General features: G+C 39.9%; 1 protein-coding gene across 1 annotated transcript in view; it reads right to left on the reverse strand.

Moving 5' to 3' along the window:
* The window catches only part of SGPL1 (sphingosine-1-phosphate lyase 1), a 95,258-nt gene that overhangs the window by 34,358 nt on the left and 44,293 nt on the right, over window positions 1-16,607 (reverse strand). The window contains exons 3-4 of the mRNA XM_006889039.1: window positions 14,636-14,703; window positions 9,754-9,901 (exon numbers count right to left, since the gene is read on the reverse strand). Coding sequence (XP_006889101.1) covers window positions 9,754-9,901; window positions 14,636-14,703 — 216 coding nt within the window. The remainder of the gene's footprint in view (window positions 1-9,753; window positions 9,902-14,635; window positions 14,704-16,607) is intronic.

Raw genomic sequence — 16,607 nt, forward strand, 5'->3', positions numbered from 1 at the left:
AACCAGGCTGCTCCTTGGATGCAAGGATTCTGAGGCTTTGTCTGACATACTTTGGACATGTTTGAAGGAGGGACCAGTCCTTGGAGAGGGTCATCATGCTTGTGAGGGTGGAGGGACAGCGCAGAAGGGGAAGACCCTCTATGAGGTAGATTGATTCAGTGACTGGGGTAATCCAGATGGGTGTGTTGGATACAGTGCGATTGGCACAGGACAGAGCAGGTTTAGAGCTGTTGTACATAGGGTTGCTATGAATCGCAAGTGACTCGACAGCATGTAACGACAGCATATTCCTAGCCAGGTCATATGGGATTTCTGTGTTCAACTTTTTGAGAACATTCCAAACTGCCTTCCAGAATGGTTGTACCATTTTATGATCCCACCAGGAGTGTATGAGAGTACGAAATCTCAACATCCTCTCCAACGTTTATTTCTTGCTGCCCTATTTGCTACTGCTACTAGGGTGAGATTTTGTGGTCTTGGTTTACATCTCTTTTATTGACAATTATTTTGAGCATTTTTTCATGTGTCTGCTGGCCATCTGAATGTCTTGCTTCATGAAAAGTCTTTCTAGATCTTTTGCACATTTTGTGATTGGGTTATCATCAGTCTTTTACTTATGGAGGCCCTGTCATATTCTGTAAACTGGAGGGGTTTTTTTTTTTCAGTGTTCTATAAATTTTATTGTGAGATCCTTGTCTGAGAAGTCATTGCCAAATATTTTCCCACAGTTTGTAGGTTTTCTTTTCATCCTACTGGAAAAAGTTTTTGATGTACACAAGGACTTAATCTTTTGAAGGTCCCATTCATTAATGTTACTCTCTCCTAGTTGTTCATTTCTGGCTATGTTTGCCAGTCAATTGATACCAAGCCCAGGGCTTCTAAGTGTGATCCTATTTTGTCTCTTTATAATCTTTATGGTTCACGACTATACCCATAGGTCTCTGATCCACCATGAGTTGACTTTTGTGTATGATTTGAGATGTGAATCTTGCTTTAGCTTTTGTCAGATAAAATAAGTCCTTTTCTACCAGCACCTATTGTTGAAGAGGTTGTAATTTCCCCATTTAATAAATTTTTTTATTGTAGGGAAATGGGTTAATTTCTGGGTTCTCTATTCTGTTCTGGGTCTGTGTGTCTGTCGTCCAAGTACTGTGCTGTTTTGGGTACTATTGCTTTGTAGTACGTTTTGAGATCAGGATTGTTATGCCTCCCACTTTATTTGTATTTTTCAGAAGAGCTTTACTTATTTGAGATCTTTTTCCTTTCCAAATATATATGCCAATTGTCTTTTCTATCTCTTTGAAAAATATGTTTTGTGTCTATATTGGGATTGTATTAAACATGTAGATTGCTTTTGGTAGGACTGTCATTTTCACAATGTTCTGTCTTCTTGTCTATGAACAGAGGACATTTTTCCATTTAGTTAGGTCTCTTACTATTTTTTGATATAGTGGTGTTTTGTAGTTTTCCTTATAAAAGTCTTTAGAATCTCTGGTTAGATTTATTCCCAAGTATTTAATCCTGTTGTTGGCTATTATAAATTGCATTACTTTCCTAATCTTCTGTTCAATGTTTTCTGTATTGCTGTAGAGAAATCCAGTTGATTTTTGAATATTAATTTTGTATCCTGCCATTCTACTAAATTGGTCTACTAGGTCTAACAGTTTTTGTTGTTGTTTAGTCTTAGGGGTTCTGTGTGTACATTATCATATTGTCTGCAGATAGCTCCAGTTTTACCATCTCCTTGCCAATTTAGATGTCTCTTATTTCTTTTTCTTGTCTTTTGGTCCTAGCCAACATCTAATACAATGTTATATAGGATTGGTGATAGTGGACAGCCTTGCTTGGTTCTTGTTCACGAGGGGAATTGCCTGTAGTCTTTCTTCATTGAGAATGATGTTGGTTTTTGGCTGTGCATATGTACTTTACACTGTGTTGAGGAAATTCCCTTCTATTCCTTTTTTGTCTTGTATTTTAATCAGGAATTTTGGATTTTGTCAAAAGACTTATGCATCAATAGATAGGATCATGTGGTTCTTGTTCTTGTGCTTTGTTAATATGGTGAATTACTTTGATTGTTTTTCTTTTTTTAAATTTTTTTATTTTATTATTTTTTGTGCATATACTGTCAAATCAGATCTGACTGGTACAGGAGGAAATTGTCCCTCCTTCTCCGGCAGAGCATCTGGTGGATTCGAACCGTGGACCTTTGGGATTGCAGTATAGCTTCTTGCCACCAGGCCACCAGATCTCCCCTGATTGTTTTTCTTATGTTGGACTATCCTACATACCTGTTGTGAATCCTACTTGGACATAATGGAATTATTTTTTTTAAATATACTACTGGATTCTATTATATTATAAGCCAGGATCTTTTTAAGGATTTTTGCATCTGTGTTCATGAGGGATACTGGCCTACTGTTTTCTTTTTTGGTGATGTGTTTGCCTAGTTTTAGTATTAGATTTATACTTGCTTCATAGAATGATTCTAGGCGTGTTTCTTCTTCTTCCATTCTTTAAAATATTTTAAGTCATATTGGTGATAGTTCATCTCTGAAGGTTTGGTAGAATTCATTTGTGAAGCATGTGGACCTGACTGAACCTTTTCTGGTGGGTAGTCTTTTTATGACCTGCTCAATTTCTTTTGTGATGAATCTGTTCAAGTGTTCTATGTATGTCTGTGTCAGTCTGGGTAGGTTGAGAGTTCTAGGAAATTGTCCATTTCATCTAAGTTTTTAAATTTGTCGGATTATAGCTTTTCATAATATTCTGTTATTACTAATTTAATTTCAGCTTGTTTTGTTGTTATGTTACTTCTTTTGATTCTTATTCAAGTTATTTGTAACCTGCTCTAATTTTTTTGGTTAAGTTTGGCAGTGTTTTATCTATTTTATTGACTCTTTCAGAAAACCAATTTCTGATCTTTTTTATCATTTCAGTTGTTTTTCTGCTTTCAGCTCTAGTCCCAATTTCCTTTCTTCCAGAAGCTGTGGAACTAGTTGCTTGTTGTACTTTTTTATTTGATTGAGGTGTTGAGTTAGGTTATTAATTTTACTTCTTTTTTTCTTTTTTATGTATTTGCCTGTTGGTATGAACTTCCCCCCTCCCCAGGACTGTCTTAGTGGTATTCCAGAGGTTTTGATATGTCATATTTTCATTTTCATTTGTTTTGAGGAACTTTTTAAGTTTTTATTTCTTCTGTAACCCAGTAGTGTTATGACAGAGTGTTACTTAAATTCCATATGAGTGGGGTTTTTTTTCCTTTATTTTCTTATTGCTAATTTCTAATTTTATGTTATTATGGTCTGAGAAGATGATTTGTATTTCAGTGCTTTCATTTGTTGAGGCTTGCTTTGTGTGTTCATACACGATCAATTCTGGAGAATATACCATGTGCACTTGGAAAAAAAAATAAATTGAGCTTTAGTTGGATGCAGTACCCTGAATACATTCACGAGATGAAATTGCCTAATTGTATAGTTTTGACCTTCTGCATCTTTGTTAAGTTTCTTTTGGGTTGACTTATTCTTTGGTGAAAGTGATTTGTTAAAGTCTACTACCACTATTATAGTACTAACTACTTTAACTGTTAGCCATTGTTTTATGTATTTTATAGCTCTTTCATTTGGTGCATAGATATTGACCAAGATTATATGCCTTCTTGATCTTTTGTACCTGTAATTTTTATATAGTGCCGTTCCTTGTCTTTCATGGTAGTTTTTATTCTGAAGTCTATTTTTTCAGAGATTACCACTCCTGCTTTTTTTATGGATACCATTTTCTTGGTATATTTCCCCCCTAGCCTTTGATTTTTAGTGTTTTTCCTCAGTTCTTGGGTGTGAGTCTTATAGGCAACATATTGATGGACTTTGGCTGGTTTGCGTTTTCTTTTTCCATTCTACTACTCTTTCTCTCTTAATTGGTGCATTTAAGCCATTCACATTAAGTATGATTATTGACAGGCTAGGTTTTATCGCTGCCATTTCGCTGCTTCCTTTTCTGTTGTTTCTGATTACTTTGGTCTATTCACTTTCCTTTGATGTCTCTGTGTAAAGGACTTCCCATAGAATTTCTTGTTTTCACAAATTCCTTAAATTCCTGCTTTTCTAAAAGTGACCCAATTTTGCCTTCATATTTTCTGGGCAGTTTTGCTGAGTACAGGATCCTCGGCTGGCAATTTTTTTTCCCCAACCTTCTATATACTCCATGTCATTGTCTTCTTGCTTTCATGGTTTCTGCTTAGAAATCAGAATGTAATCTAATGAGGTTTCCTTGGTAGGTGACTCCTTGTTTTTCTCATGCTACTTTTAGTATTCTATCCTTATTTTTTATTTTGGAGAATATATCTTGATGTTTTACTTTAGAGGTCTAGTCTGTTTGGTGTTCACTGAGCTTCTTGAATGTAGATTTCATTGTTCTTCATAATATCTGGGAAGTTTTCTTCTAGTACCTCTCCCACAGTTTTATCAGTGTTTCCCTGCCCCCCTTGTGTTCTGGAATTCCAATTATACATATGTTGTTTCTTTTTATGTTATACTACATGATTCTAATGTTTGGGTTTTTTTTTTTTTCATTTTTCTTCCATCTACTCTCTGATTTTTCTTCTAGTATGTTCTTCTAGTCACTGATTCTCTTTTCCATCTTTCTGTTCTCTTTTGTCCCTCAAGAATTGGAAACTTCTTTTCTTTCGGTCTTGATATTCTGGATTGCATTTTCTTGCATTTCTGTTATTTCTAGTAATATTTTGGTTCTACCTTCTCTGTCTTGTTATGATTTTTAAAATTTCTTGTACTTCTTCACATACAGTTACAATTCTTTATCCCATCTTTTGCAGTTTCTTCAGTAGTTGTTGATGTTCCTCCATGTAGATATATTTCCTCTGGCTCCCTGTCTCTGGGGTATTCACTTTATTTATGACTTCAGTTCTCTTTTTCATCACTTCTGCCTTAAGTAGCTGTTCATATAACTCTGTGTCAATACATTTTTTCACTTTCCCTAACTCTGGGTATTCACTGGATCTGCAATATGTTTAGCTTTTTTTAAGAAAAGACTTGTTTGGGTTTGGTTTTTTCCCCCCATGATGTTTGAGACTACCTGCTGCTTAATTGGCATTATGTGAAGTTTTCCTTTGTAAGAGTTAGGCTCTTTCTGTCGTGTTGGTCTAGTTCTTAACGTTTATGAAGCTAATAATTAGGTGCAGCCTTAGCGTGTTCCCTTTATAGGGAAGGGAAACTTGCTCTACTTGAAGGACCTTTCTGGTCCTATTCAGGGGGAAAATTTTGTCATTCCCAAAGTCCTTCAAGTCCTGTCTAATTTTCCTATAGCAATATGTCTTTTAATTTCCTGGCTGCTGGTGCCAGGAGTGTTGACTGTGGAGCCAAGCAAACTAAAGTTGTGAACAATCTCAATCTCTTCACCATCCATCCTGATGCTGCCAATTGGTCATATATCCCAAGGAAAATAGACTTGAGACACAAATGGAAGTTTGTGCACCTATGTTCATAGCAGCATTATTCACAATAGCAAGAACAAGAAACAACACAAATGTTCATTAACAAATGATTGGATTGAGAAATTATGATATATTCACAAAGCAGAATACTATACAGCATTCTAAGGGAGCTCTAGTGGCCTTGTGGTAAGAAACTGCACTGCAATTCCAAAGGCATGCAGTTCAAATCCACCAGCTATTCCACAGGAGATTAACTCCTGAGTGATTAACTGCCTCTAAAAACCCACCAGAGAGTCATATATAAGTTGGTTTTGACTCAACAGTACAAAACAACGTACAAAGGGATTTTTGTAAAATACTATACAACACAGGAGACTCTAGAAAAGAATTTCAAAAAAGTACTATCACAAAAAATTTTAAAATAATACTATCACAGTCAGTTAAATAATAATCATTAATTGTGTTTAACAACAGTATGCAAGATTTTAATATCATCTGTTGTTGTCATGTACCATCAAGTCAGAACCGACCCTTATCTAGACAAAATAAAAATACTTCAATAAGACTGTCTTCATCCACTTTAAATGCCTTCTAGCCAACAGCGGAGACAGTTTCCCTCGTCCATGTTTATTTTCTTTCCTCTGAGATAGCTTTCCCTTGACCTTTTCCTGCAAAAGCGTCTTATCTCCCTTCCTATCCAGTTATAGGACATGTGAGAACTGTAATGAGAAGAGGCAAAACAACAGAAGTTTCAGTGCCCTCCTTAGGACTCAGGGAATAGAATCCAAGATGGGATGGGAATGAGGAACATCAGGGCCCCTGCGGTCAGACAAGCATGAAACTCACACCCAAGTCAATCACCTGCTCCCGGCACCACAAGAATCGCGTGTGTGCGCGCGCGCGCAAACAGCAAAGGCTTCAGCTACTGAAACTCTGGATGTTCAAATCCACCCAGAGATGCCATGGGTCTTCTGAAAGATCAGAGCCATGGAAAACCCTACAGACCACATGTTTACTCCTAACATACAGGGTCACCCCTGAGTCAGCATCAACCCCACATGACTGGTTTGTTGCTTTTGTTTTTCTTTACCCCAAGCTCTGTATGTTGTAGTTCTCAAGATCAAAATCAGAGTCAACAGTGGGGTAGCTCACAGGAGCAATTCTTAGACATAACACAAGGGCAGAAGTCCCACTTCCTGTCTGAGGGACTGCCTCAAAGACCTACCACTTCATACCAACAAATCTGGTGATGTGGCTGTTTTGAGTGCTTTGTGGTGCTTTTATTTAGTCTTTTTCAATAGGGTGGCTGTGCCCTGCTGAAAGCAGGTCGTGAGAAAGCTATTACAGAAGTGCATTAACTGAGAAATGCACTTAGTCTGGGACTGTATAGTGTTCTGGATCTCTACCAAGACAAGGACGTCTGAATAGTAAGGCTACATACAAAGTCTCCATCCTCACAGCAAGCTGCGAAGCTCTGGCTTCATGCCCGTTGACTCGTCCTTTCTCTAGAGGACACTGTTCTATACTGAGAATATACTCAAGCCAGGGGTTACCAGTCTCTCACAAAAAGGGTATGTGACTTTATTTCAAGTTCTTTTATGGGTGCTAGAGTATGGCAATGGGAAATGACTTAGAAGATCGAAGGGAAGTATGACGGCAGCATCCAGCCTTTACCATCAGGGCAATCTTTAGTACAAAGGCCTCTGGGTGCTACCTCAGCTTCCTATCATAAATACTGTTCTTTTTACGTGTGACTGAGTCAGGCCTGACTCATGGCTGACCATTTCAGAGACAGTAATAATCACATAGGAGTCGACTGTCTGTCTTTCTCCTGCAGGGCAGCTGGAAGATGTGAACAAAATTAGTGTAATTTCTTACCATGAGGCCACCAGAGCTCCCTTAAATATCAATACACTGGACTATATTTAATTTTGTATCACTCAAAAACATGCCAACTAGGAACACTGAGGTTATCGAAATGCATTGTGGTATCCCTGAGTGGATCCTAGAGTCAAAATTAAGACACCAATGGAAACAAAGGGGAGGGGGAAACAGAATTTGCAATTTAGTTAATAGTACCACATCAACACTCATTTTTTAATTTTGGAAATGTACCAAGGTTATATAAAGACAGGTTAAGAGAATAGAAGAACTCTCTGTATCATCTTTGCAACTTTTCTATAATGTAAAATTATTCCAAACCAAATATGTTTCTTTTCAAAAAGTATTTTAAGCATGATCTTAACTTGTAATAAGAAAGTTAATAATAATAGTTAGCAATTATTGAGCACTCTTAGAATATGCCAGGTACAGTAAAACATTTTATACATATGAACTCAACTAACTCCCATATAACCATACTTGAGTTAAGTATTATTCCCATTGTCAAGTTCAAACTTAGTGCTGTTGAATCAAAGTAGAGATACAGAAATTGAGATATAGAGAACTTGAACTCATTGCCATCAAGTCAGAACTGCTCCAGGGCTAAACCTCCAGCGAGGTCTGGGGAGTTATAAGTCACACAGGAAGAGACTACCCACCTGTCTTCCTTGAAGCCACTAAGGGAACCACCTGAGAGGGCATTTGGGTTAGCAGTGCAACTGCCTATGGACTACGCCACCAGAGCTCTCTTAAGACACAGAGAGGTTCGAGAATTCACCCAAAGTTTAAGTGACAGAATCAGAAAGTAAATCTAGGCTGCTTCCATGGATTATATTTTTAATTATCAAACAGTTTGGTTTTTTTGCCCTTCCTTTATATATGCTCATCACAGTACTAACAACCCTGGTATGTGCATTCAGAAATCTGTTTATCTTTTGAGGACAGGACTATAATAACTTTCATGTCTTAATGTTAAGTTTTACAACTTCTACAATAAATTTTAGTTGTGTTTTATTTGTATGATATGCATCTGCACCATTCAAACTTACAAAAGAAAATGGAAGAGTTCACTGTCTAGGAGAATAGCATGTTCTGTGGATGAAGAGGACTCTAAACATAATTTTTTTAAGTATGTAAAGCATTTGGTCCAGTGGTGAGAATCTTTGTCTTCTTGACATTGAGCCTCAATCCATATTGGAGGCTGCAGTCCTTGACACTCTGCAGCAGGTGCTTCAGGTCCTCCTCACTTTCAGCAACCAGGGTTGGGTCATCCGCATAACGCAGATTGTTGATAAATCGTCCATCAATCTTGACCCCACATTTCTCCTCATAGAGCCCAGCATCCCGGATAATCTGTTCTGCATATAGGTTGAAAAGGTATGGAAATAGGATGCATCCCTGGCGTACGCCCTTCCCAATTTTGAACCATGCAGTGTTCCCTTGCTCTGTTCTGACGACTGCCTCCTGGTCCAAATATAGGTTTCTCATTAGAACGATCAAGTGTTCTGGGATTCCCATTCTTCTCAGAGTCAGCCACAGTCTGTTATGGTCCACACAGTCAAATGCCTTTGCATAATCAATGAAACACAGGAGACAAAGATTCTCACCACTGGAGCAATTGGCAGCATCAGGATGGATGGTGAAGAGATTGAGATTGTCCACAGCTTTAGTTTGCTTGGCTCCACAGTCAACACTCTTGGAACCAGTAGCCAGGAAATTAAAAGGTGCACTGCCATGGGAAAGGCTGCCGTTAAGGACCTCTCCAAGTACTGAAGAGCAATGGTGTCTCTCTGGAGACTAAGGTGCGTCTGATACAGGCCATGGTCTTCACAATCACTTGTTATGCATCAGAGAGTTGGACAATAACCAAGGAGGATAGAAGGAGAATTGATGCCTTTGAGCTGTGGTGCTGGAGAAGACTATTGAGAGTACCATGGACTATTGGGAAAATAAACAGATTTGTCCTGGAAAGGGTTAAACCGGGTGGCTCCTTGGAGGCAAGGATTCTGCAGCTCAATCTAACATACTCTGGACATGTTGTGAGGAGAGACCAGACCTTGGAGAAGGACATCATGCTTGGTAGGGTGGAGGGACAGCACAGGAGGGGAAGGCCCTCTATGAGGTGGATTGATTCAGTGACTGGGATAATTAGGATGGGAGTGTTGGAGACAGTGTGATTGGCACAGGACAGAGCAGAGTTTAGGGCTGTTGTACATAGGGTTGCTATGAGTCGCAGGCAACTCGACGGCACATAACAACAACAACAACATGTAAAGCAACCTCTAAAACAGAAAGTGACTCCTGAACATGTGAATACAGGGTCAGTCCTTCTTACATGAGGGTCAAACATCGACCCCGCCCATCACTTTCAGGAAGCCGAGCCCCTGCACAAGGTGGGGGTATAGGACACACACACGTACCCATTGAGCTGTACTCCTTGAGCTTCTCCAGGACGGCAGCTGGACTCAGACCCTGGGATGGCAGAGCTTTCACATACTCTTTGTCCACTTTCAGAAACGACATGCTCTTGCTTATATCATCCTTGGTCTTGTTCAATTTCTCTTGGATCTTCAAAGATAAGAAAGACAAAGTTAGCAAGGAGGTGGGAGAACACAGCACTCTGAACAGGAGGTGCAGTATGCGGTCCACCAAGTGTCTACATGGGCACAGCACAGGGACCACAGAGCTAAGAGGTTTGGGGTTTGTTTCGTGTTTTTTCTTTAGAGAGCTGTGATGATACTTTTACTATGAACCTATTTTTCTGGCATTTGCAACAGAAGCTTGAAAAGCCAACTTTCTTTTCAAGGTTTCCCCATACCTCTTTCTCGGCCATGCTGAAATTACCACTGTTACTGGGTTTGCATATGCTGGAGCCAATACTTCTCAGAGGGCAATATATGGACCTTGTTCCTGCCGCAGCAACAGTGACAGAGTGCTAAAGAAACGACAGGAGAGCCATCAATAACAGCCAGCAAATTGGCCAAGCCACAGTCAAAGGGATTCTGAATGTTGTCCAAGTACCAGGAACGTAGATGGTCCTAGAGGACTCTCTCTGTATGAGCGCAAGACAGTGAGAGTTGACAAAGAGACTGAGCATGGCGTTCGCTGTCTGAAAATGCTTGGCGGAAGTAAGGTCCCCTTGCAATGGAAGATAGCAGTTTTGATTATTTATTTACCATCCTCATAGTCATTCTTTTTTTTTTTTTTAGTATCTTCCAGTCTAAGGACTCTAATATATGTCTAACAGTGTTCCTCTGTATTCTTCATAGAGTTTTAATAATAGCCACAGCTTCTGAGCCAACCTGCTATGGTCTGTACCTCCAGAACTCCCCTGTACAGCCCATAATGACTCTGTGGGCAAAGACTGACCGAGTAAGTATATGTTCAACCACATGTAAGTCGCTAAGGAAGGCAGGAATGGCACCAGGAGGCAGGGCCAGCCTCAAGTTTGGGGTGCCACAGCAACCAAGGCTGGGCTGTATGGTTGAAACCCCAAGTCATGTTATGGCCTGTATTTCCCAAGGCATGGCAGCTTCACATCTCAAAGCTTTCCACTGGCATGTGCCCCACCCAGCCACTCTGCTTGTGGGTGCCTGTGAGAAGTCAGTGGGCCATGGCCGTTCCACTCCATTCCTGGGAGCTCCAGGCACCCCCGGGCCTGCTCAAAGAGCCCCAGGCATTATAAGAGAGCCAGAGCAGCTTGCTCAGGGCTTACATTAATGTACATGTCCTGAATAAATACAAACACACACAGGCAAACTCCATTTTATTGCTGTTTTTCTACACTCCACAAATTCTGGGTTGTTCCCCCCCCTACAAATTGAAGGTGTGCTTGATTCCAAGTTGAGAAAATCTACCAGTGCCATTTCCTTACAACATGTGTTCACTTCATGTCTCTGTGTCACAGTTTGATAATTCTCATCATATTTGAAAGTTTTTTTCCATAATGCTACTGCACACTTAATAGGTTACAGTGCAGTGTTCACTAACTTTGTGTGCACAGGGAAACTAAAATATTCACACAGCTCACTTCACTCTGTTGCAATACTCACTTTCTTACGATGTTCTGGAAACAAACCTGCAATATCTCCAAGGATTGCTGCCTGCTACATATACAACATGGTGACAATGTCCAAGGCACATAAAGTCCAAGTTCAGAGAAGGTACACAGGACATTAAGCAACACATACCTGTACTAAAGGCCAGGAATACACAATGAACAAAGCAAACAGACTGTTTATTCACATGAAGCTTATTTCAGCAAAAAAGACAGAAAATAAAGAGTAAGTAATGAAAAGCACAGGGAATGCGGTGGCCCAGGGAGTGGTAAGGAGCTACTGTGTTGCCAACCCAAAGGCACAAGGTTCAAATCCTCCACCTGCTCTGTAGGAGAAAGAAGGGTATTTGCTTCTCGTGTAATATGCTGTCTCTGAAAACCTACAGGAGGGTCAGCTATTAGTTAGTTCTAACTCGACAGCATACAACAACAACAATGAAAAGCACTGAAGGGGTGGGAAACACAGCAAGATAAAGGAGTTAAAATGTCGGGGGCTGTTACCAGTGATAATAGATTTTTTAAAGTATGTTTAGTGTTTAACCACATGCTAAAGTTTGTGTCTTTCAGCAATATATTTATTAAAGTTTGATGCCTCAAGATCTCACTCCACCCAGCCTCGGATGGATGAGCAGAATACAGGAAGACCTGCTCGGATGGATGTGGCCCTCAGTGAAACCACGGGGCAAGTGGTTCCTTTCAAAAACGTCTGGAAGGTTTACAGACAGGATGGTAGAAATACCAGGGCACATTACTGGCATGGGGATATTCTTTAAGTTGTGAATATTTTTATATACACTGCATAAAGGGCAACCATACAATAGGAATGAACTATGAAAGCCGGGCTTTCATGCACTGATCACGTTGTTGTACGAGAACTTTTAAAAATGGTGAATATGGGGAGCTCTGGTGGCCTAGTGGCAAGAAGCGGCACTGCAATCCCAGAGGAACACGGTTCGAATCCACCAGATGCTCTGCCAGAGAAGGAGGCGCAATATCCTCCTGTACCAGTCAGATCTGATTTGACGGTACACGCACACAAAAGAAAAAAAAATTAATAAAAAAAAAAGGTGAATATATTATGAAGCCAAGCACTACACTTTACCCCTAATCTCTACCTCAGACTCACTACCATATTACTCAATTCTAGTTTCCTCACAGTACTGATTTCAAAATGAAATCTGTATGCATTTGTCTACTAATTAATATTTTCCATTTGTCCTATTGCAACATGTTCCACAAGAGGAAGGTCTTGGTGGTACTCACCATTACATCCCCAGCACCCAGTCAGTGCCTGACACAGACAGATGCTCAGAGAATATGCTGAAAAACGGGTGTAAATGAGTGAGTGAATGAGATCACATACACATACGCACATATCCTTCAAATAAATTTTGTTTCTGAGCCTCAAATCTGGTGTTGAGGAATCAAGGGTGCTTATACAGTCTCTAGGGATGTTGTACTTCAGGGACTTTATAAAGTTAGGAGTAGATTCTATTGTTCTGTACTGTTAGCCAGAATTGAGCAGAAAGAGACTGCTCTTCTTTCTCCTTCAGAGCAGTTGGTGGATTTGAACTGTGTACCCTGGCATTGGCAGTGTGATTCCTTACCACTAAGTTACCAAAGCTTCCTGGGTAATAGGTTCCAGAACTCCAGAATTTATCTCAAAATCTGAGGACTGAGTAGGAAAATGAGAGGGACAAGAGCAGAAAGACAAGACATAATTAGGTGAAATTCTATTATGCTTTGGGGTATAGAACACCTTCCTGGTACCCATCCCTTACCCTGGAAAGATTAAGGTAGATTTCTAATACTTTAGTAGGATTTGGTAGAATAAACAGAAACCTATCTGTTCCCAATCACTTCTCCAAAGTAGTTATTACTTTGACTTCCTGTAGGAATTGGACCTGAAAGCACATTTTTGTGGTCTGACTGGATTTCTGTTAGGGGTTAAAGATAACAAGTCTCTTTTTCTGGTATGGCCAGGCAAGGGTGACAGGGACAAAGCAGGTTGGAAAAGGTCAGAATTAAATCAAAGGTCAGAGTAAGGTCTAGAGTGCAGGTGGACATGGACAAGTGCCTTCTGCAGAGTTTGCAAAGGGCTTGGCCTGTTTATCTTCATCTGTCATAAAGGCTTGATGGTACAAAGGTCTTATCCTCAGCCTGGGTGGCAGATAGAGAGGATCCAACACAGGGAATATATCACAAAGAGAAGAAAAGAGCAAGGGGCTAGCTCTGTTATCTAAACTGCTAATCAACACACTACAGCCCAGTGGCCCAATCCAGCTTGAAGTTAGCTCATATACATCAAAGGTTAAGTGACACAGTTCAGCTCAGTCCTGTGTAATCTATTGCTAGAAGCTGATAAAATGCTTCACTTCATTATCTGGCCCTTACAGAAAAGTCTACCAACCCTGGGGCTAAAGCATCCAATCCTTGAATAAAAACTCAATCAAGCTAAACATTTCAGCCAGATTTTCTAACTCTAAATTTTTAACATGAAAAGACATCTCATCTTCCTTTGCTGTTGTTGTTGTGTGCCACAGAGACGGAACCGACTCATAGCTGACTCTCCAGTGGGTTTCCAGAGGCAGTTAATGGCACAAGAGGAGATTGCCCATCCTTCTCCCACAGAACAGCTGGTGGCCTCAAACTGTGTGCCTTTGGAATTGCAGCACACCTTCTTGCCACTAGGCCACCAGAGCTCCAAATATATTTGTCAACAAAAGGGTTAAATTAGTTTCTCAACTCTTATACTGCTGACATCTTTCATCCACGTAATTCTGTCAGAGGTGGCTTTTCTGTACATCAAAGGATGTTTAGCAGTGTCCCTGGTCTCGATCTACTCTCCAATATTAATATCCAAAACTGCCTCTAATTATTGTCATTTATGTCCTGGAGGTGTCATATGTCACTGAGAATACTGGATTAAATAAGAATAATGAAGGAAGAATGATTGTCAATTAAAGCAATCGCTTTGATTAAAGCAATTAAGTTAAAGTTAAGTTGATTAAAGCAATTAAGTTAAGGTGGTTCCAACTCAGAGTTGGAACCCTCCATTGGGTTTTCCAAGCTGTAAACCACAATGGGAGGAGGCTGCCCATCATCTTCCTCCCACAGAGCTACCAGTGGATTCAAACTGTTGACCTTTTGGTTAGAAGCCCAATATATTACATATTATGCCACCAGGGCTACTTATGTTCATTAGAGTGTGTGTGTTGGGGAAAGGAATGACAGACTTTACTCACCTTGCGGCCAATGACAGGCATCTTCCTGATGAGCTTCAAACATTTCTTTTTAAATCTTGACCATAAGCCTAAAAGAAACAAATAGTCCTATTAGAAAAATAAACACACACACACAATTGCAGTACAAGTCCAGCTAAGAAAACATTTGGCATTACAATAATCATGCACAGTTCAGTGACATTCAATTGTATCGTTCAATCATTCCAGTTAACCATTCCTGAATTTACACCACACTCTTTACAACATTTAATGTCCCTAAACCTTGATTTTCCTTCCCTCCCTCTCACCACTCAAGGTTAATAACTTCTAAACTTTAATTTCTACATATACACTTGTCAAATCTAAAAATTTCTTTCCCTTTTTAAAGAAACTTCTAAAATGTATTTGCTTGAGTAAATATTAACATGGTTCAAAAATGCATGCATATTCCCTGCCTGTAGCAAATGAGTAAAGAAATAGGATGCATGAAACATTAGTTCATTATCTACATCAGCCTCAGCATCCACAACCTTGAGGCCAGAAGAACTAGGTTACCCGTTACCAGCACCAACCCTTCTAGAAGAGATTACACTGAAAGGTTCTAGAGAGAGCCGAACAAAACTCAAATTCATAAGTGCATACACATATGCAGATAGATATAGATTATACACACACAGATAATGTTAGGTGTTGTTGTATTACTTCCAACTCACAGAGAACTTGACCAAAACACTGTATACCTCTGTGCCATCATCATAATTATTGCTATGTTTGAGGTCATGGCCACAGCCACTGTCGCAATCCATGTCACTGAAGGTTAGTTCCTTTTTCACTGACCTGTTTTACCAAACATGATGTTCTTCTCCATGGACTGGTCCTTCCTGGTCCTATGTCCAAAGCACTTGATGTGAAGTCTTGCCATCCTTATTCTTAAAGAGCAGTCTAGATGTGCTACTTAAGACCATTTTGTTCATTCTTTGACAGTATATTCAACGTATTTCATCAACACCATAATTCAATGGCATTAATTCTTCTTCAGTCTTCTTATGTGTCTACCTGGTATCCACTTCCTAACCAACATGCCTTCGGAAACTCTATGAACTTTGATAAGTGTTGATGGTTGTAGAGGGGCTTCAGGCCTTTTGTTCATAGGGTTGCTACAGGTCATCATGCTTGACTCAAAGGCGATCAACAAAAACAAACTTGTCATATGCATATGAGGCAACTGAAAACCCCTCTGGTTGGCCCGGGCACATCTTTGTTCTCAAAGTGACATGATTGCTGTGAATGCTTTAAAGAAGTCATTGGCAGCTCCTTTCCCCAAGATAATAATTTTAATATGCATGCCGCCTCCCTGGAAATTGATTGTGGGTCTTAGTAAAATTAAATCATTGACGACTCTAACCTTTTCTCCAGTTATCATATGCTTATTGGTCTAGTAAGAAATTTTATCTTCTCTATGTTGACACTTGCTATGCATCAGAGAGCTGGACAATGACGAGGGATAATAAGAATTGATGCCTTTGAGCTGTGGTGCTGGGGAAGTGTATTGAATATACCATGAACTGCTAAGAGAACAAACATGTTTATTCTAGAGAGAGACCAGGCTGCTCCTTGGAGGCAATGATTCTGAAGCTTCATCTGACATACTTTGGGCATGTTGCAAGGAGGGACCAATCCTTGGAGAGGGATGTCATGTTTGGGAGGGTGGAGGGACAGCGCGGAGAGGAAGACCCTTGATGAGATGGATTGATTCAGTGACTAGGGTAATGAAGGTAAACGTGGCAGAGACAATAAGATTGGTGCAGGATAGAGCAGGGTTTAGGGCTGTTGTACGTAAGGTTGTTACATGAGTCGCAAGCGACTCGATGGCACATAACAACAACAACAATGTTGTGGCACAAGCCACAGTTGTTTTTTTATCAATTAAATTAAGTCCTCTTCACTTTCAGTAAGCAAAATTTAGTCACAGGCTGTTAATGAATCTTCCTCT

Source organism: Elephantulus edwardii, unplaced genomic scaffold (assembly GCF_000299155.1).
Source record: "Elephantulus edwardii isolate Elephantulus edwardi_28Jun2011 unplaced genomic scaffold, EleEdw1.0 scaffold00074, whole genome shotgun sequence".
In the NCBI taxonomy this organism is placed as follows: Eukaryota; Metazoa; Chordata; class Mammalia; order Macroscelidea; family Macroscelididae; genus Elephantulus; species Elephantulus edwardii.